The 23437-nt window shown below is 37.6% G+C and overlaps 1 protein-coding gene across 1 annotated transcript in view; it reads right to left on the reverse strand.

Annotated features, from left to right (window-relative positions):
- Window positions 1-22452, reverse strand: part of LOC149743941 (uncharacterized) — a 118783-nt gene extending 96331 nt beyond the window's left edge. Inside the window, exons 1-3 of the mRNA XM_089906018.1 lie at window positions 22375-22452; window positions 20501-21011; window positions 13861-13951 (exon numbers count right to left, since the gene is read on the reverse strand). Coding sequence (XP_089762144.1) covers window positions 13861-13951; window positions 20501-21011; window positions 22375-22452 — 680 coding nt within the window. The remainder of the gene's footprint in view (window positions 1-13860; window positions 13952-20500; window positions 21012-22374) is intronic.
- Between the last annotated feature and the right edge of the window lie 985 nt (window positions 22453-23437).

Genomic DNA, 23437 nt, shown 5'->3' on the forward strand with positions numbered 1-23437 from the left:
ACAAACATAAAATATTAATTGTAAACCTATTTGCTAGGAATTAACTATGGGCAGTGAGATTTTTATAATCACTCAAAAATGAAATATAGAAATATATCCAAATAATCAAATATTTACAAGACTTGTCATCAAAAACTATAAAATGCTCATGAAAAAAATCAAAGAGGTTCTAAATAAATGGAAGACATTCAGTGTTTATAGATTGGAAGCTTCAGCTTGGTAACTGTTAGTTTTGCAAGGGCCATCATAACAAAATATCAAAGGCTGGGTAGCATAAATAAAATAAATATATTTTCTCACAATCCTGGAGGCTTATTAAAGTCCATGATCAAGATGTCAGCAGGGTTTTATTTTGCCTAAGGCTTCTCTTCTTTTCTCCTAAATGGCCATCTCTTCTCTGTACCTTCAGAGTCTTCCTCTGTGTGTGTCTGTCCTAATTGCAAATCAGGTTGGATTAGAGCCCATCTTAATTACCTCATTTTAATTTAAATACCTCTTTAAAGACCATATCCCAAATATAGTCACATTATCATATTGTTAAGTCTGGGGGGTTAAGACTTCTACACATAAATTTTGGGGAGAGTCAATTTAGCTCATAACAGTAAGGATTTCAATTATGCCAAAATTGATATATAACTTTAAAACTATTCTCATCAAAACATCAGCAAGAATTTTTGTATAGACCAGATTATTTAAAAATATATATGGAAAAGAACAAAGGAACTAGAAGAACAAAAAGAATTTGGAAAATGAAGAATATAGTAGAAGAAGCCAGTCTACCCAATTTTAAGCCTTATTTTTTATCTTTATCTTTTTTAAATTACTGCTTTATTTATTTATTTTGGAGTATCGTCACTTTACAATATTTTGTTAGTTTCTACTGTACAGCAAAGTGAATCAGCTATACGTATACATATATCCTCTCTTTTTTGGATTTCCTTCCCATTTAGGTCACCACAGAGCACTGAGTAGAGTTCCCTGTGCTATACAGTAGGTTCTCATTAGTTATCCATTTTATATGTAGTATCAATAGTGTATATATGTCAATCCCAATCTCCCAATTCATCCTTATACTATATTTAGTAATCAAGACTGTGTGGTGTGAGTGGAGGAATAGACACATAGGCCAATAGAAGAGAACAGAAAATTCAGAAATAAACTCACAAATATGCCCAAATGAGTTTTGACAAAAGTGAAAGGAACAATTCAATGGAGAAAAGATAGCCTTTTAAACCAATGGTACTAGAGTAATCTGATAGGTTAAAAAAAACTGGGCCTTGACTTGTCACACATCTTACATAAAAATTAGTATTCTGGTTGTGATATTGTACTATAATCTAAGATGTCGCCATTGAGAGAAACTGGGAAATGAGTACATGAGACCCCTCTGCATTATTTCTTATTACTGCTAATGAATCTACAATTACTTCAAAATGAAACTTTTTTAAAAATTTAAATAAAACATTTAAATCCTAAATAAGATCAATAGTCTGAATGTTGATTCATAGTAAAGCCTTTGTCAGTTTGGTGCTTGTGCCATCAACAGCAAGGCAGACTGCTATGATCAGGTGAAAAAAAGAGATTACTGTGTGTAGCCTCTCATCCTATAATACCCCACTTGAGTTCAGACCTAAATAGAAGAGAGTCCTATTTACCAATCAGCTGGGGGAACACATACTGTCTATATATATGTAAATATTTCATTTTTAGGAGATTAAAGAAATTCCTAAGCTATAAAATCAAAACTATAGTGCTTAGGACTCAGAATGTTATTTGCTAACTTCAGAGTTTATGAAGATCTTTCATTATGAGCTTAAGGGAAGAAAAGAAACTAATATGTAAATTAAGCAAAAGAAAGTTATGATAAAAGAAAAACAAAGAGAAAACCCAACAGAGAAGGTAATAAAATTCCAGTGGAGATCATTACAGGTACTTTTTAGAAATAAAGGTAGTAGAACATAATGATAAGCATGATTTAGAACTGAAAAATGTTGAGAATAAAAGCAGTACATGCAATTTTTAAATGGCCAATATAACCTCCAAAAATGACAGAAACTGAGGATGGAAATTATTTTCCAAATATAATTTTAAATGATTTTTTACCAACTGAGGAAATCCTTTCAGCCTAACATTCTCCCTCAAGGGGCATTTGGATTTGAACTCCTAAAGATGGGAAGATAATTGGTATTTTATTGCTCAATTGCAACCATAATGATGAAAATATTGTTTATTTACTTTCAATTTTGAGTCAATCTTCAGGCCACGGAAAGAAGATGCTATGTTTAAGGATGGAATGAAAATCCAAGAGCTATGATAAAAATGTAACTTACACAAAGCAGATTGTGAAGAATATTGGGTAGAGAAACAAGGGCATTAAAATTGTCATATAAAGTATGAAAACTGAATTAAAGGACTATAGAAAAATGATTGAGTTTAATTACATTGTTTATACTAAAGATAATTGACAGAAAAACCAAAACAATAACATAATTGACTAAAACAGTTGGAGAAGAGGACCTGAGTGAGTTAAATATTTATATTTGATATTGGGGGAATAATAAATGTTATCTGATATTAATAAATTCAGAAAATATATATTGTTTGAGAAGGGAAATAACCAAAATATAAACAATTGTGAAGAACTTGTCTGGAGAGTAGACTTAGAAGTGAAGAAGTGATCTGACTCTGTTGATATTTAATATAAAACATTCTTTAACATGTGATTTTTTTTAATGAGCATATATTACTTGATAAAACCAAATACTTTAAAACTACAACCTACTTACTTATAAGTGATAGTGATTTATATGATACGAAGGTGCTTATTGTTGAATTGATATGAAAAAATTTAGAATAGAAGCAATTACCAAACTAGAATCATGCATGTAAACATTTTTTCTAGCATTTTTTATGTGTTAAAATGTGTTATTTTTCTTTGCTTTATACTGTTGAATTTGAAATATCACCCACCCAAGGCTCTTCGTTTCTCCCTAGTTACTTGGCTAGCGGCTGCTTCTATTTGCAAGGACATATCATGTGAATTACAAGGAAGTAAAATAATTGGCCTTCAACTAGACTAAATTTTCACCAAGTGGATTATTGTGCCCTGATAATGCCCACAGTCTAAATGACAACACTCAAAACTCAAATGTGTTCTTAATTATAATTTCCAAGTTAGGAAAATTGTGTTTTGTATAAAATATTATTTCATTAAATTAGCCACAATAAAAAATAAGAATCACCTTTCACTGGGAATATACAAGAGTAAGTTTCAAATAATTTTATCATGGAAAGTATTATAATAATCATTTCTAATATTTACAGTTAAGAATCTTAAAATCCTTCTGGCTTTACTTTCAAGAAAAGTCATCAGCAACATTTAAAAATGTATGCTTATGAAATAAATCATCCAATTACTCTATTTCTATGTTTAAATTCCCCAGTTCTTCTGGCAATAGAATATAAGTCACTGAAGCTTTGTTTCCAGTGGAAAGTGGCTGGTACCTCCAATCCTACCCCAGAAACCCACATTTATATAATCTGCAATAATTATCCAGGTATTTTTAGATCACTTCCATGGCTTTAATATTTACTTGTCATGTTACTTATTTTCACAGCTAGGCATCACATCACCCGTCTTTACAAATCAATTTATTACAAATTAAAGGATATAATCCTTCTTCTCTGACTAGTTTTCTACAATTTCTTTTTCCCAGCAACAAATATAATTAAAAATAATAATTGATCATTTGTTTTAACTTGTCAGTAGAACTTACCATTTCCTGGTAAGGACATCTTTGTTAAAATTGGATGATTTTTAAATGTGTCAAAATGATCAAGATAATAAAGGCCTTGAAATATTTGCCTTTTTGAATTTAGAAATGTAAGCTATGACAGAATACAATTTCTTTCTGTAAAACACATACAAAAATGAATAGCACGTTTCAAATAGTTAACTGTTATTTCACAAGGATCATAAAAATTAAATAATTAGATGAGGAACTCTGTTCCATTATTCAACAGGACAATTAGTTCTATCAACATTTACAAGTTTTAAATATAGATTTATAATGCAAATATATTTATAATGTATTTTTATTTTTTTAGTGTATTTTTAAAATCTTCAATTAAAATCAGTAATCAAAAGAATTTAACATTAATGATAATAAAGCATTTATTATAATGTTTCTTTTATTCTTCAGTTATACTATTTCAATACTTTAAATACATGTTCAATTTTATTACCATATTTATGAATTAAAAATCTTAGTTTTGCTTAATGTCCTCCACTAGCAAGAAAACAAAAATTGAATGATACATTTCCATTTACTTATAACTTGAATTCTTTATAAATAATTTTATTTATCAAATATAAATAACTATGATTATAAATATAAGGTTTCAAAAAATGAGAAAAGCGAAGATACAGTTCATGAATTTGTGCTAATGACAGTTAATTATGCTTAAAATTTACTGTCAATTTGAACAAAAAACTATCACAAAAACAAAGTAGGACATTATATAATGATAAAAGGTCAAATCACCAGGAAGATATAACAATTACAAATATATATTCATGCAACATCAGAGCACCTAAATATATAAAACAAACACTGGCAGAATTGACTAGAAAAATAGACAGAAGTGCAATAATAGTAGACGATTTCAACGTCTCACTTTTAAGAATGGAGAGACAGTTACCTTATAGGGAACAATTTTTATGAGTTTTTCTTCTCTCCTTCCCTTATTTATTTTTGCAAATATAAAAAAAAAGCACAAACTGTGAAATAATAAAGAAAAGAAACAGAGATGAAAGAGAGAGAAAGGAGTGGAAGGAAGGATGGAAAGAAGGAAGGAAGGAAGGGAGGGTATCTTACACAAAAGGTGACATACTATACACAGTTTTCTGCAACTTCCTTTTATCACTTAACAATTTATACTCCAAAATATACAATATATAATCCATTTAATCCATTTTGTAGAGATCTTCCCAACTGCTTTGCGCAAGTACATAGTAATCCACTGTGTAGATATATTGCAGTTTATATAACTGTTGGATTTTGGTGTTAGAATTTTGGATTTTGAGGGTGATTTCAATTTTGTTACTAGTACCAATAATGTTACATTGAAGAACATTTGATACATGTCATTTTTTGGATCTTTGGAACAGATTCCTGGAAGAGGGATTGATAGATCAAAGGCCAAATACAGCTATGATTTTGTTAGATATTGATAAAATCTTCTCCATGGATGTTGTCCCATTTTACATTTTGAAAAACAAGATATTAGACTGCTTTTTCCTCCTTAGCCTCACCAACAGAGTGTTATCAAACTTTTCATATATTTCAAATCTTACAGGTGACTAATGGTTTTGGTTTTAATTAGCATTTTTCTCATTATAAAGATTATAATATGAAATATATTTTCTAACAAACATTGTTCCATTGAAAATATGAAACCTACATTTCGATCTGAGTAGCCCAGGGAAGTATCCTGGGTTAATGACATAAGTGGCTATTTAGTTGTAATTAATTAGGTTAATCTGAAACCATCCATTTTACTCAGGACTGCAGTTTAAAGAGATAGGAGAAAGAAAGGCAGAACAGAAGAAAGGGAAGGAAAGATGGAAGGAAGGAAGGAAGGAAGGGAGAGAGGGAGGAAAGGAGGGAGGGAGGGAGGGAGGGAGGGGTGAATTAAGCTAGGTCTGAATTAAGACAAAAAATATATGAATAAATGGGAAAGAACTGCTTAAATCAATGTAATTACCCTTGTTTGCTTGAAATCTGTGTTATAGTTTGAAGTCTGTGCCATACCTACCTTGTTAAAAAAACACTAAATTTACCTATCTTGCTCATATTCATGTTTCTCATAAACTCTGACCAGAAATTACAAATTTTAAAGTTTTACCGCATTTCAACAGTAAACTACGTGCATAACCTCAGAAATGGATTGATGTCTCTTGTTAATACATATTTTGTTCATCATATGCTGGGTAGGAGCTACATATTAGTATATATGCTCAAATTTTTATTGCATTTAACACACCAGAAGGGACATTATACAACTAATAAGAAGTGAAGTCCATATTAAGTTATTTGATCAAATATGTTTCATGAAAACTGCCTAAGAACATCAAAACAATTAGTCAAACCCAAAATTCAATCTGAGTTAGCATTCATATTCAAAGATTTGAATTCAGAAGTAAGTTCAGAGACCAAATATTATATTTTGATTTGTTCTGGAGTGGCCATCTGCCCATATGAAAAAGCTACTGCAACCGTCTGGCAGGCAGTTTAAAGAACCAAAATAACTACTCTGTGCAGGTCAGGTTCACAGGCATCTGGGTGTTGACTTGGAAAGCACAAAAAGTAATAATCACAGCACGTGGTACTTTACCGAGTAGCCAGCCAAAAGTGTCTGTCTAAATAGTCAAAAAATTTAGCTGTCATAAGAATCCTTTGAGGAAACTTTATAAATACCTATCAAATTTCAAATATCAGTGGCCAACATTTTTAAAAACACCATAAAGATCTAATAAAATGTTATAGAAAAGTTATAATAATCCTGAGGTACCCATAATTTATATCCTGGCACATTTAAAAATGTTCCTTTTGTTTAAAAATGGGCTTCAAAGATATCAATAGTTTTATTTGTATATTTTATAAATATTTGTGTGCTAGTCAATAGTCTGATTTTTAATTGTTTAAAGCAAATCCAATGCCACAAAGAGCTACTTTAGTCATGACTTGCAGGAGTTCAAGGGGAATATCCTCTATCTTCACCCCTCTGCCCCTCCCCTACCTTCAAGTCTTCTCCTCACAGGTCTCTGCCTGGGAACTGTGGACTTTTGCTGCTCCTTTTCTTGGAAGAGTGGCTGCTGAAAGGAGTTAAATATGGCTCTTGGATAAGTAAGTCTGGGTTGGAGGGCCATGAAGAAGGGTCAGCAAGAGGACAATCTCCCTTGGCGTCCGGAACTTGTAGAATAGCCTGCAATAGAGTGGACCACCAGCTGAGCTCCTTGAAGTGAGAGCTACAGGCTGGCAGGGAGAAGGGGGACCCCAGTGTCAACCAAGAAAAGTTAGATATGCACACTGATGCACACTAAAGGTTGACGACAACTGAGAACATCTGTCTCAGACTCTCCTGGAGGCATTCACCAAAAATTGAGTTACAGGACCTTACACCTGACCAGCTGGAGAAGGGGTCTAGTAATTGCCCTGGTTATCATGCTTGTCATGATTTTTCAGCACATAAATGTTTGAGAATCACTGCCATTTTGAATGTGTGTTTCACTTGTCTGTTTTTCCAGTGGACTTTACCTCCTTGCAAGGAAGGTTTGTGAAGATTTGTTGCTGTTGTTTGCATTATTAGTTTTATTATGCTAATTCTAGAATCTCTGGTGCATAGTGCAATCTCAGGCAGGAAGTAATGGCTCATTAAAACAGGTATCCCAAAAGTCTTAGTAGAACTTCAAGATTAATTCCTTCAGGAAGAGGTAAAATTGTCATTAGATGCAGATGATATGATTCTATATATAGAGAACCCTAAAGACTCTACATGAAAACTACTACAACTGATAAACGAATTCAGCAAGGTAGCAGAATACAAGATTAACATACAGAAATTGGTGGCATTTCTTTATGGCAACAATGAAATATCGGAAAGGGAACGTAAAAAAACAATGCCTTTTAAAATCACAACCCCCAAAATAAATACTTAGGAATAAACCTCACCAAGAAGGCAAAAGACTTATACGCTGAGAACTGTAAGACATTAATAAAGGAAAGTGAAGATGATTCAAAGAAATGGAAAGACATCTCATGTTCTTGGGTTGGAGGAACTAATATTGTTAAAATGCTCATACTACCCAAAGCAATCTACAGATTTAACGCGATCCCTATCAAATTACCCATGACATTTTTCACACAATTAGAACAAATAATCCTAAAATTCATACAGAACCATAAAAGACCCAGAATTGCCAAAGCAATCCTGAAGAAAAAGAACAACGTTGGAGGCATAGCCACCCCAGACTCAGACAGTACTCCAAAGTCACAGTAATCAAAACAGCGTGGTATTGGCACAAAAACAGACATATGGATCAATGGAACAGAATACAGAGCCCAGAAATAAACCCACACACCTCACTTAATCTTTGACAATTAATCTTTGACAAAGGAGGCAAGAATATATAATGGGAAAGAGACAGTCTCTTCCGCAAGTGGTGTTGGTAAAGTTGGACAGCCTTATATAAACCAGTGAAGTTAGAACACATCCTTTCACAAATGAACCTATCTACACACGAAAATAAACTCAAAATGTCTTAAAGACTTAAACATAAGACATGACACCATAAAACTTCTAGAAGAGAACACAGGCAAAATATTCTCTGACATAAATCATACCGATGTTTTCTTAGGTCAGTCTCCCAAGACAATAGAAATAAAAATGAAAATAAACAAAGGGGACAGAATCAAACTTACAAGCTTTTGCACAGCAAAGGAAACCATAAACAAAATGAAAAGACTACCTACAGAATGGGAGAAAATATTTGCAAATGATGTGACCAGCAAGGGCTTAATTTCCAAAATACACAAACAGCTCATACAACTTGATGACAACAGAAGCAAACAACCCAATCAAAAAAATAGGCAGAAGACTTAAAGAGACATTTCTCCAAAGAAGAAATACAGATGGCCAATAGGCACATGAAAAGATGCTCAACACTGCCAATTATTAAAGAAATGCAAATCAAAACTACCATGAGGTACCACCTCACACCAGTCAGAATGGCCATCATTAAAAAGTCTACAAATAACATATGCTGGAGAGGGTGTGGAGAAAAGGGAACCCTCCTACAACACTGTTGGTGGGAATGTAAGTTGGTGCAGCCACTGTGGAAAACAGTATGGAGGTTCCTCAGAAAACTAAAAATAGACCTACCACATGATCCAGCAATCCCACTCCTGGGCGTATATCCAGACCAAACTATAATTCAAAAAGACACATTCACCCTGATCTTCACAGCAGCAATATTCACAATAGCCAAGACATGGAAACAACCTAAATGTCCATCAACAGATGAATGGATAAAGACGATGTGGTACATATATACAATGAAATACTACCCAGCCATAAAAAAAAGAATGAAATAACGCCATTTGCAGCAGCAACATGGATGCAACTAGAGATTATCATACTAAGCAAAGTAAGTCAGAAAGAGAAAGACAAATGCCATGATACCACTTATATGTGGAATCTAAAATATGACACAAATGAACCTATCTATGAAACAGAAACAGAATCAGAGACATAGAGAATAGACTGGTGGCTGCCAAGGGGGAAGCAGGTGGGAGAGGGATGAACTGGGAGTTTGGGATTAGCAGACGCAAACTGGTATATATAGATTGGCTAAACAACAAGGTCCTACTATATAGCACAGGGAACTATATTCAATATCCTGTGATAAACCATAATGGAAAAGAATATGAAAAAGAATGTATATACATATGTATAACAGAGTCACTTTGCTGGACAGCAGTAATTAACACAATGCTGTAAACCAAGTATACTTCAATAAAAAATAAGTTAATTAAATTTTTAAAAAGATTAATTCCTTCAGAAGAACAAGTACTACACATTCACAAAAAAAGCACCCTTTGAAAGGTTAAATTTTTGAATTTCTTTGCCACTTCCTTAGTTTTGATCATCTTGGACAATATACTTTTAATATTGACTTTTAAAAATAATTGTGTTTCAGTGTTTGCTATCCTTAGAGAGACAGAAACAGATAAGTACAACTAAATACTTATTTTTCAAAAGTCTCAGAAGTATAAGGGAAATGAAAGTAATTATATCTTCAAATGATTTTGGGGTATGTTTCTAATTCCATACTTCTGATGCGATTAAAGATTAAAACTGTATTAAGACATTTGAGACATGCCGCATTGGTATTAAATGAATTTAATTTTGCGTAAAGTGGTAGAAATATTTTCTTCAGCAAACATACCTGCAGATATAAAATCACAACCATAAATCTACAAAAAAGCAAGCTATTGAATGAAATCTGATTGGTTATTTCCCTGCAGTATGGATCTGCTAATCATTTAATTTACTACTTGCTAACAGAAGCCAAAATTTAAATATACATATATATATGTGTGTGTATATATATATATCTTCAATTTTAAATCATTCATATATATGAACAAGTATACATACACATATATAACAATTGTTCATATATATATATATATATATATATATATATATATATATATATATATAAACAATTTAAAGTAAAGAAAGTACATCTGGTGGCCTATTTTTTCCCCCCGATTTCTAAAGAACACCATATTCTATTCTAGGCAGTGGAATGTCAATCCACCTTAAGGGCTGTTCAATGAGCATATCTGAGAAAGCACTGGTTTAGCCAATGATGTACTTATTGAGGGAGGCCCTAGTGCCACTGTCAAGAGCTTATCCACAGGAGAGATAAGAAGGTACTTGTTTGGTTTGTGAAAAGAAGTAGTGAGGAATGGCAGGTAGCTGCAGGCTGATGACACGTGATGTCCATATATATGTAGAACCAACACGCCCATAACTGCACCCATTTTCCATACCCAAATCCAAAGCCTTTATATCATTAATCCCAGGCAAAAATGGTAAGATTCATGTGTGTTACTATCCCACGGCTTCAAGATGCCTATAAACTCATATGAGTATGTCTTAGTTATATCAGTGGAGGACAAACCAGGCTTCTATCACCAAGCCCCATTCCATAACAGGCAAACCAGTCCAAGACTTCTCTGAGTGCTGCAGGAGAGTCTATGGAAGGGGCGCTCACTCCACTGTGATGCCTAAAATGCCTTTGCACAGAGCAAACATTCAATACATGCTGAGTGAATGAATGAACTGGTGTCATAAAACAGGCTTATTTCAGGGAAATTCCATTCAACAGGCTGGCATTCCTTCCTACCCATCTTAACTGTTAAGCTTGCCATCAGACAAAAATTTAATTATAAAACGTTAGAGCTGAGGAAATTTTAGAAACTATCTACTCTCCAGAGGTATACAACTTTAATTTAGTGGTAAAAATCACCAGGAGTGATTTAGGAGTCTATCAGACCTGAGTCCAAATTCCACATCTACCATATTTTGGTGAGCAAATAACTACTTCTGAGGCTCTGTTCCATGTATGCATTATGGGATATCATAATAATACATACATTAATTGTATGACTATCAGGGGATGAAATGACACAATCCATTTGCCATGGTCGGCTAAGTAATTTGCACCAAGTAAGCACTCAAGACATTAGCCAATATTAATAGCGGAGAGATGAAAACAAAACTCTGGGACTGATGCCTACCCTAGGGGCCCCAGTGGTCATAATGACTTTCTTCCATTCAGCCTGCTCTCTTCTCACTAAGACTAAGGAAGAGAAGATGAACAAATTAGGAATAACAATTGGAAAATGGTTTTATACTCCCTGAATGAATGGAATTATAATAAAATGATTCATGAGTTCTGCAGAAATATGATGAGGCTTTAGATCTTTATGTTAGTTCTCTACAAAACCAATTTATGGCCCTAAGATGTACCTTCCCACCCAGCCCCATCCTTACCAGGATCAAATATCATTGTAAATGGAAAAGTCAACAACACATAATCAACAAGCTAAGTTACAAGCCAGTGAAGTCTCGGAGGTTTGATAGAGAAAATTCAGATTTATCATTATATGTAAAAATAAGATGATATGAAGAACTCAATCTAAAAAGTATTACCTGGAGATCTAAAATCTCTACAATAGTGCTATAAAAAGTAAAGAGCTAGAAATCTATTTAGATGGTTTTCCTTATAAGAAAGCACTTTCTGTATAACTTTTAATGTACTATTGATGAGAACAATTCAACAAAATTCAAATAAATACCTGCAGATGTCCTACAAGAAGAAGAGAACAGAGTTAGATGTGACAGGGGATAACTGGACTTCAGGATGAGTAAGACCCTATACTTGACCTCAATAAATTAACATGAAATACAGTGGATGAGTCACGTACAGAATGTCAGAATTCTAAAAGGCCAAGCTAAGTACCAAAAGGAACATGTGGGGACTCTTAAGAAGGAAATAAAATATTGGTTAGTTGATTACGAAAAGGCAGAAGGGAGTAGGTTCCCTTTGGCTGCTCTTTGAAGAGATCACTTCCTTTCCCCCCTAGTCCTGAGGCTAGGGTGGCATGGGCAATAGAGGAATGTGGGGACTGAGAATCATTTCTACTCTCACCAGAGTGGCTGGAAGCAGATTTTCTTACCAGGATGTAGTAGTATGCTAATATTTAAGGGTTCTTGAGGTCAGAGAGAAGGGTTTGAATACTCCGGCTCCATCTCTTGCTGTGGGTCAAGTTTCTTACCTTTCCAACACCTCAGCGTCTTTACCTGAAAACTGGGGATGATGATAATGTCTCCCACCTGAGTGGAGTGTGAGAACTACATGATATAGTGCATACGCAGGGCTAAATTTGGTGCCTGGCAAACAGAAAGTGCTCAGTACGGCAGGCGAGTGTAGTGACAATAAAGGCAAAGATGACGGGGGTAGTGCCGGTGTTGCTTCTGCCCCCAGAACAGGCTCTGACTGGGAGAGAGTTAAAGCACCTTTGGGTTCATGGGGGTTTATATATAAGCAACGGTTGATCAATGTGAGCTGGTTGTCCAAATGATTATGTGCAATCTAAGAAAAAAATGGGCCTCGGATCTGCTCAGCTACTTAATAATATTAGCAGCGGTAGTAGTCAAAGAAGCTAAATTTTATTAAGTGTTTATATGCCAAACAACGTGCTGAACGTTTTAAAAGGATTTACTCACTTATTACAACGAGGCTATACACTAGGTTCTGATAATGTTATTCGTCTCTTTCAGATGTTGACTGAGCCTCAGACGGGTTACAAAAGCACCTAAGATCCCGTTGTCAGTACATGACGGAAATGAGTTCAAATCCAGCCTGTCTGACTTGTTCTTAATCACTAAGGTATGAAATTAAGCATGTTGCCCTTTGCCTGATTCTCCTTCTGAGGCCTGAATATTTCACTTAGCTCTCTGAGTGCAGAAGAGAGAAAATTCTCTCTCCTTGACCCAACTTGGCATCAATATCCAACTCCCCTTCTCAAAATGGGTTGCTTCAACGAGCAGCAATGAATGCCGGGGTCATGGACCAGTCACCTTGATGACTAAGAGTCAGACACTAGGGAAAGAAAATGCTCTGTGACAAACCTACCCTTGTACAGAAACAAGACAGAAATGGGGGAACAGGGCAGAAGATAATGGAATAAGGCATAGGAAAAATAGCACCTGGCATCGTGATAGTAATAATAATAATAGTAGTAGTAGTAATAGTAATAATAATAGACTTTACTATGCTCTAGGCATTGTATTAAGTGCTTGGTGTAAGTGACTTCATTTTAACATTGAAAACAAGTCTATGGGGATGAAATATTATTAACATCATTTTATAGGCAGGAGTATTGAGGTTCAGGTAATCAGGTAAATTGCCCAAGCTCATATGGTTAGCAAGTGGAAAGCAGAGATTGGAACCAGCACCTACACTCCTAACCATTATGCTATAACCATTATGCTGAAGACATAAGAATTCCAATGGTCTTTCCCCATAACCCACTCCTGCACTCCAGACTTAAATACTCCAAGATCAAGAGAGAGCAAGCTTGGAGCTGCCACTCTTCAGTGAGTGTCAATCATTTCAAAACAGTGTATTTGCTAACAAGATGCAGTTCTTGTGATAATCTTCTCAACCAGGTATCAAGAAACAGGAAGCAAAGATTCAAGTAACAGTATGTTCCTACTTACGAGGAAGGTGGGACAGCATAGTTGACACTGGGCTTAACTGTTCTGGAAAACGTGGTCCCAGTAGGCATACACGCTGGTACATTTTCCCCACCTACCAAATACAAAAGAATTATTTCATTTCCATGTTGCTCTTCAAAGTTCCACCTCATTCGTGCCTGTCATTCATCCTCTGGCCTCTTCCTGTCTCCATTTCTGTACAGAAAGGTGCTGAGTCTCTGCTCTCGGATATAAAAAGGGTGTGTTAGGAGAGGGAGCCATGGTACCTCAATGTCTTTTTTTTTTTTCATCTTAATTCTATTATGCCAACTCCACTGAACTTAATTAGAGTGAATACAGAATTACACAATTACCCTCTGTTCTATTCTTCAGATGTTATATTTTGATAAAATTTACGACATGCTGCTCTCCCCTTGAACACCAGATGAACACTAGAAATGGATGTGTGTTGACATAAAATCTGTTATAATTACAATTCAAGTATAGCTTACATAATGATAGTGTTAACATAAAATTATAGATGTGTAGAGACAACGTGGTCATGCATTTTTTAGTATAAGCACATGCTTAGACCAATATCTGTTAGCGGAATGAAGATGGAAGAGAATTTTGGTTAAGCCACAAAGGCTGTTTAAGGACTTGCAGATAGCTAAGGGGAACTCAAAGACCAGTAAGATAGTATTTCCCCTGCATTCAATTGCAAATTCAATTGCAAAGTGAAGGGAAGATGTGTAATTTCCCCTATGGAAATTACAAGACAAGTACATTTTTTCCCTTGAATACCTGGGTAAATGCTTAAATTCTAATGTATATCAGTGATGCAAATTTTCAACTGAGTTTGATAAATCATAAAATAATAATTATACATATATGTATATAAAACTGCATGGAACTAGACAGTTCAGAATTACTTCTAATTAAAGAGGTACCCTATGGCAACTAACTTAAACCTTACAAAATATGGTTCCAAGTACCCTATCAGAGTGAAAAGTAGGAGACGGAAAGGTTTCTTGTAAATGTTTGTAGTCATGGTGTCTTAACTAAAACTACTGTGTCACAAATACTATTAAAATAATTGTGACATTTTATTCACTTTTACTGCAAACAACAAAACAAACTATAGGTATTTTTTCATTTCAGGTAATTATTTTAGCTAACAGTTATTCAATGTTTTGAGAAGACAGAGTGCTAATTGCATGACTTCATTTTATCTTTAAAATAGCGCTTCCATGTCATTATTCTTAATATCTCCATTGTATTAAAGTGTATCTCTAGTTCACACCTTTCTTCAGAACTGCAGACTTGTGTATCCAACTGTGTACTCAGCATCTCTACTTGGACGTCACGAAAACATCTCAAATCTTATACCTCCAAAACTGGTCTTTAATCCCCCAAACATGCTCTACCCCAAACTTTTTCCATCTTGGGTGACAGTAACCACACCTTTCCAGTTTCCCAGGCCCTAAATCTCGAATTCACCCTTGACTCCCTCTTCCTTTCCATTCTTGCATTCAATCTACCACGAAATGCTGTCACAACCTTCCCAATGTGCCACTTCTGAGAATTACCAGCCGCTAGCAGCCTGGTGCAGGCCACCAGCATAGACCTCGAGGATCCTGTAGTTGCCTCCCGAGATTCTCCCTGACTCCACTCTCTCCCCACATCCTCAAGGCCACAGATAGAGTTATGCTTTTCAAACAAGAGACAGTTCATGCCACACCTCGGCTAAAATCCTGCCCCTGGCTGCCTACATTTAGAGTAAAAGACACAATGCATGTGATGGCCTCCCAGGACTTACCCAATCCAACCCATCACATATCCGACCTCCAGCCCTCCTGCTGTCTCTTCCTCCCCACTGACTAAGTCAGCCAGGGTGGCCTCCTTGATATTCCTCCAAGCTGCCCGGCATATTTCTGCCTTAGAGTTTGGGGACTGGTTATTCTTGCTCCCAGGGAGTGGTCTCCCCATCATACATTCTGACAACTCCCTCACTTCAAGTCTTTGCTCAAATGTCAACTTATAAAATCCACCCTGACTACCCTATTTAAAACCGGAACCTACCTGTACACTCCTCCAGCACTCCCAACCCAAGCCTCTTCAGTGAGCTTCACATCCTTTTCCTTACCCCGTAGCGCCCGTCAACTTGTGACAAAGCACAGAATTTATTTATAACATCCGTTTCCACACGAGAGTGTAAGGAGGGAGAAAGCATGCAAGAAGGAGCACGCAGGCAAAGGCTCTTGTCTGATTTATTCATTGATACGTCCAAGCATAGAGAACAGGAAGATGCTTGATAAATAGTCCTGAAAAAGATACAGATGAGGAAACTAGTAGTGAAGCTCAGAAAGTTTAAGTAACTTCCTCAAGGTTCTAGAGCTAGAAGAGGGTCACAGTAGAATTCACACCTGGGGATGTCTAACTTCAAATCTCTTAGCCTCTCTGCTATCTTTTTTTTTTTCTTCTTTGCGGTACGCGGGCCTCTCACTGTTGCAGCCTCTCCCGTTGCGGAGCACAGGCTCCGGACGCGCAGGCTCAGCAGCCATGGCTCACAGGCCCAGCCGCTCCGCAGCATGTGGGATCTTCCCGGATCGGGTCACAAACTCTCAACCACTGCGCCACCAGGGAAGCCCCTCTCTGCTATCTTAAGTCCATGCAATTCAGGATTTGTTTTAATCAGTGCCATGGAAATTCTCACTCCACTGAATAGGATCACTAAAGTGTTCTCTGTCTAGATTTATATATATATTTTCCATTTAAACAAAGGAAACAGAAGAGGGGAATTCATCATGGGTTATTGCGGTAGTTTTACAGCAATTTTAGCAATAATGACATTTAAGTAATAGTGATATTTAACGATAGCATAATAATAATAAAATAATAGCTCTTAAATGTATTGAAGACGAATCGCATGCTAAACTCGGTGCTAAAATATATCCATGTATATTTTGTGCAAAATCCTTATGAATATTCTATCAGATGAGCTTTATGTGTAACTCCACCAGGCATACTTCTCTTATTCCACTTTCAAAGATAAGGAAATTGATGAGAAGTGTGGTAACCGTTTGATCAAGATGAGACTGGTAATAAGTTGTGAGTATGAATTTAAATTCAGGTCTAACTCCAGAATTTGATTCTCAATCCATACATGAAAATTCTGATAATTCCTTTGATAAGGGTATGTTCTCTCCTGGAAAACATCCCCCATTATGTCTGCCTGCGCTCATACCTTCAGAACACAGTCAACTTTGAAACATGATAAAAATGTTTAAATAGTGTGCTTTAATAAATGGAAATATCTTCATCTAAACAATAACACAAAAAGGCAGGCTGAGCCCTCTGAAGTGGCTTCGCTGCTATCTTCCATCCAGAACAAGAGAAGGAATCAACAGCTGCAGAGTAAAGAAAGCATGAAACCCAGAGATGGAGGATTCTGTAAATGACCAATTACAAGACTATTAAGCCACACTTCCACAGCAAGAGGCAAAATATTCCATTAAACTGAAAATTTTTCTACCGCTAACTCCAAGGCCCACACAAACATTAATGTTGCATTTATTAGGATGTATTTCCCGTGCTCTATCAACTTGACTTTCAGCAACTGTATTAATACAGTCCTTTCGCTTTGCACATATATCTGAATGATGGATTCCATTACTGGAGTTTTGTAGAAAGAGTGGAGTGAATGAAGTAAAGTTTGGGAAGAGCCATCATAATCCATAATGATGGGCACTGAATCAGGACAAGAAGAAACCTCTCTTCTCATTTATTTGAATGAAAATTCTACTATATATTTATTGCCTCTGTACAGGGCCATCTGTTGAATAGTGGAAAACAAGCATCTTTCATTTGGAGGTAGGATTTGTGTGCTCAAGTTTCTATGGGCCTGCAGAATTAATCTTGTTTTAGAAATGAAATAAAATGTAATTTCTTACTGTAAGTAGATGTGGTTAAGCAACTGGCAACTTTGATGTCTTTAAATCACTGCAGTTTCAGGGTAGGCAAATCTATAATTATTTCAAGCACTTCTTTATTGGTGCAACAATTGAGCAGTGTACATAGTGGTCAACAACCTGGGCATTGTCAGACGACTCTAAGTTTGAATCTAGACTTTGCCACTCACCAGCTATGTGACTTTCAGCTATGAGAATCACTTTCTTCAGCTTTGCAGTGTGGATTATTATATGCCCTTTGCAGAACTACTGTAAGAACTAAATGCATATGGGCACAGTGGCTCATAGTAAGGGCTCAAATTAGTACTGTGGTCACTACTAGTAGTATTGAAAAGAAATTAGAACTTCTATTCTCATAAAGTGGGATATGTGTCCCTTTATCATTGTAATTTCGTATCATTTTACTTTTGACCTTATAATTTAATAGCTTGATCCAAGAAACATTTAGCAGTAAATATAATTGAAAGAAGATTACCTGTCAAACATGAAATACTGTAGCATCAAGTGTGCTGGCACAATACTCTTCTCAGATAATTAACCTGTAAAAATATGTTATTGTCTTCTTTTTAATTAAGCACATTGAACATATATATTTACTGTGCCAGTTGGCGAAAGGTCCATTAATTAATCAGTCTAACTATGTGTTGCATAAACGTCTTCTAAACATAATCGTATATGTATTTTATTTGTTGGGAAAATGTGTTTGAGATTGTTCTTTTCTGCCTATTTAAAGTAAAAGAGGGTGAGAAGTAGAGTTAGGCTTAATGTACTTTGTACTCCATTATGCCATGAAAATGCTTCTGTGCCCTGGAGACAACAACAGAAGATTTGCTTTAATGACAAGAATCAAGTATGTTCTAAAGCTTCCAGGTAGGAGGCGTATAGGTTGCAGTTTATATCACAAGTCTTTGCTCTCTCTCTCAACTGCGTCTAGATGGGAAAGATGTGGTCACAAATGCTTCAAGGTGATATAGTAAATGTTGGAAAAGAGGGGCGTAGGAGGCAGAGTTTTGAATATCTCAAACCTGAGCTAGAAGGATTTTATTTAAAGAAAATAGCGGATATTATTTTTCACTTAAGGAATGCCACTCAGCAAACCTGACATTAATGTAGGAAATTAGCTCTTTTAGCTATGATGCTTTCAAATGCACATTACTGAAAACAAATTCAAAATAGTCAAAGGAAATTTAAAAACAAAAACCAAACAACAACAACCACCTCAACAAACAAGTACTAGAAATTCAGGGATGCAGCCATATTCAGATACAGTTGGATCTGCAAGTTCCAGAGTATCAGCAGGGTTCCAGCTCTCTCTCCATCGCTCAGCCCTGCTTACCTCTGCAAGACTTTATTTTACAGAAAGTCTCTTCTTGTGCTGGATGGTCACTGGGAGTCCCAGAGTCATATCTCCCCAGCTTAGAAATTCCAGAGAGAAAAGACAATTCTTCCATTTTTCTCTGAGAGAAAAGTCCTGGGGAGGAGTCTGATAGACTCAGCCGAGGTCAGATGCCTACCCATGAGCCAATCACCTGCTTTACTGGAGTTCAGTCCCTGGGCGACTCATCCCCGGGGCCCGTGAGGAGGCAGGATGGCATTATCTGGCAGTTCTCCAAGAAAAGCCTGCTGTTTTTGTAAGATGAAAGGGGAGAGGACATGGATAATGAAACCTGTATCTGCTTCTGTAAAATCCACAGAATCTTACTCCCTGCCCTGTGTCGATGACCATGCAGTAAGCTGACCCAGGAGGTCATTTTGCCCACAACAGTCTTTATATATATGACTAAGGAACACACTGGTAAAAGAATATGGAAGAAAGTCTGAGTATGACAAGTCAGCTAGACTGGTATTAACTAAAAAAGCTGTGTGAAAATATCCTGAAAAAGTTGCCCCCAACTCACTCAAAGTCCAAAGTTGGAGCTGGAAATACAATGTCATGGAGTTTGGATAAGAACAGGTTTTCTCCAAGCTGAACTATGACACAGAGATTAGAGACTTCTAGAAACTATACTTTTTCAAAGAAAAAACATCACACGAGAAAAATGAGGCCTAGAAAAATTAAATGACTTAAGCTAATTAATGGCAGGACTGAGACTAGAGTATACTTTGTGTAATTGGCTATGGTCTTTTTGTTTGTTTGTTTGTTATCACTTCAGAACGAGACAAACTTAAAGAAAGGAAACACAACCAAAACTCAGTGGTTGGAAAAGAGACGGATGTGAACGCCATCTTGTTTCTTACGTATAAAAAGTTACCCCTCACAGTGTTTTGGAGGAGAAAACGCTGGCTCTTCCCAACGTTGGTTACATACACAAAGATTCCAAAGACAAGACAAGTGCTTTGCAAACAAAGTAACTAGAACCAGCTCAGGCTTCCCCGCGCCAGGTCCTACGTTCCACGGTCAGAACCACCAACTGTATCCCCCCGGGTAACAAGGTGATTCAGAAAAGCTGGCGCCTTCAGAGAAGGGAGAAAACTTAGCCGGGAAGAGAGTCAAGAGGAAACTTGCTCAGCTTCTTGCTGGGGTCTGAAACGATCCCAATAGAGTCCTTAAACCCCTCAGGTTTCCCCAATCAAGCACCCACGCCTCCAACCTGGGCCACCCCAGATCTGACTATCAGACGACAGAAGTCTGCGGACGCACGGAGAGCTGACCACCCCACGAGAGGGACCTACGCGCGGCCGCGCCCACTCACCTGCCGCTCCGCGGGAGACGGGAGACCTGCCCCGGGTCCAAGTCCTGGGCGTGGCAGACTCGCCCCTCTCCGGGCCCGACTCCAGCTCACCTCGGCGCCGCCCGCCTGGGCGCCGCCATCTTGACCACAAAGGGGGCCTCGCGCCGGAGGCCCCTGAGCGGGCGCCCTGAGCGGAGCCGGAGCGCCGGGGAGGCCCAGGTCGGCGCCCTACGTCCCCCGCGCGCTCGCGCCCCGTCCACGAGCGACGAGAGTCCCGCACGCAGCGCCCGACCCAGGCTTCCGCGGAACCGGCGCCCCGCGCAGCCCGCACCGCGGCTAAGGCGGCGCCGAGGGCGGCCCGGGCGGAAGAGCGGGCGCGGGGCACGCGCTCGGTAACCTGGCAACGCGGCGCAACCCGGCGTCTTCGGCGAACCCCAGCCCTCCACCGCGAGGAAGCACGGACCCCCGCACCCGCCGCCCAGCCCGCGCCGCCCCTCGGTCGCTCCGCCCGCCGCTGCCCGCTGGCTATGGTCTTTTAAATCCGTGATACAACGTCTATATGTAACAAATCTGTTAAACCCTAAATGTTTATGATATTCAAGTAATCCATTATCTGAATTATTCTTGAAGATAAAACATCCAAAGACTTCTTAATTGTATGGGTATACATACATAAAATACACGTGGAGGTAACTTCAAATACAGTATGTGCCTGTCTCTATTCCTTCCCTCTCCGCTCTTCTAAAAAATGCCCCTTTAAAAATTGCTCACTCACCATCTATTAGGTAAATTTGCTGAAACACAGTAAATGTGGAGACAGAAATTGTTATAGAGACTATTCCAAATGGCACTGACACCTGTATTTATGAAATTTTTAAAAGGGTAAGTTAGAGTTGTTTTTTTTAAAAAAAAAAAAAATCCCACTATAGTAACACCACATCATCCTAGGTGCCCAGTTCTATCCAATTACATAAGATGGAGAAAGAGAGAGAGATAGAAACAGAGAGAGAGAGAGAGAGAGGAGAAAGAGAAAGAAGAAAGGAAGAAAACCAACTACTTATGTATAAAATGTTGCTCCCAAAGTTTGAGATTATACTCAAGCATCAATGAACAGAAAGAAAACACTTACAAATTTACAAATGTATTTCATTTATGGTATGAGGGACACAGGTTTAGATTTGCAACACGCTCCCACAAGGGTCAAATTGACCACTTTTTTCTATCTAGTTGCTCTTGAGAGAACAAAACAATTGAAACAGATGCCATTCAATTCCAAGTCTATAGCTTAGACCATGTCACTGCACATGAAATATTGTTCATTCAGAGTCAGCACATAGCAAGAGTAATTTATACTCTCAGAGTATTTGCTCTCAAGTCAATAGCAGCGAAGCCTTGACTAAAAACGTTCCCATTACTTTCCATTGTAATATATCTTACTTATAGCCCATGAAACAGTGGTCAGGGGAGATTTATTCTTTGGACACCATATTATATAATCTCTCCACTTTAAGCCATCCCCCACTCGGCGATTATTTTTTAAATATGTTACTCGTAGTCAATATTAATTTACATTTAATCTTTCTTAGCATTATGAGTATTATTTTGTACAGGCTCAGAAACAAATCTCCCGAAATTCCTCCCTGATGCTCCCTTCAGGCTGAAAATGCATTGCAGTGTGGCTGCAGTGACTTAATTCTAGTTGGCAGAGCCCTGGCCACACACTAATTTCATTAGCCTCAAACTCCTGGATTTGAAAGATCCACTGAATATGATTCCTGTCCTCTGACACGTCACTTACTAACCAATTCAGTGTGCATACAGAGGAGAGAAAGGACTTGCTCAGCTCTGGCCCACCGGCAGGCAGATGAGAATTCCCAGTCAGAGACACTGTTTACATCTGAGTGGTCGTTCTTGCCCGGGTCCTCATTTTCAGGAAGGAACTTCAATCCAGGCTTTGCCGGCAGCTGCAGCATTTGTTACATCCATTACTAGCCCCTTCTTCCTTCCTGCCCCCCAGTGCTTAGCATCCCCCATTTCAGTCACTAAGTCTTCCTTCCCCCAGCCTAGAAGCTTACCTCACCATAACTTTTTATCTCAAATGATAGGTTTGGCACATTCCCCACAGCAACCCACAGGGACTGGGGAAAAGAAAACTCAGATCTCTGGAGAGCTAAGAATTCAACCATTTAGAGAAGTTTCTTTTATACAGGACAGTCTTCATTGAGCTGAACCCTGCAATCCCAGAGAAGATTCACCTACCCGTTCTTTTCCTCTTTCCCTAAAGTGACTGTGTCTTTGAACAATGGGTCTGTGTTCCACTATTCTCTCTATTCATTTTGCAGGTTTACAGAGGCTGGGAAACTGGGGACTGGACTTACATGCCAGGAGCTTCTAAGATCACACGCAAAAATAAGGCTGCGGGAAGAGATTGTTGGAATCTATCTCTGTATATTTGAACATGGGCAGTGGTTAACCAGGATGCTCACACCAAAGCTTATATCCAGCTTGCAGCACAAGCTACAAGTTGGTGCATCCCTCCTACTACCAGCCTCTTCTCAATAAATGCAGGTGAAAACTGGGGGCTCTTTTCCCTCAGCTGTTCAATCCAACATGAATAGCTGCAATTTGCAAATTAGAGGAAAATGACAGAGTTTTCTCTGAATGGTTTTGGTCCCAACCCACACTGCTAATGCTGGCATTCAGTTCCTTTCCTTCCCAGCCCAGGGAACGGGGGAACTAAGCATAAGGCAAGCGTTCTCTTTTCTTGCAAGTGCCTCAGATCCACACACCAGAGAAGGAATCAGCTCCCCCTGGAATCTTTTTCAGCAAACACAATCCTTCAGCCTAGTCTGCAAGCTCTCTCTTGACTTTAAGATTTCACTCTTTTTTCGACAGGCAGGCCCATCTGCAAGCTCCCAAGCTCCAAGTGAAGGCACCAAAATAATTTTTAAAATGTCA

Source organism: Delphinapterus leucas, unplaced genomic scaffold (assembly GCF_059928025.1).
Source record: "Delphinapterus leucas isolate spDelLeu-1000000601 "Yukka" unplaced genomic scaffold, BTC_Dleu_Yukka2 spDelLeu_asBTCV2_sq49, whole genome shotgun sequence".
NCBI classification, from domain to species: Eukaryota; Metazoa; Chordata; class Mammalia; order Artiodactyla; family Monodontidae; genus Delphinapterus; species Delphinapterus leucas.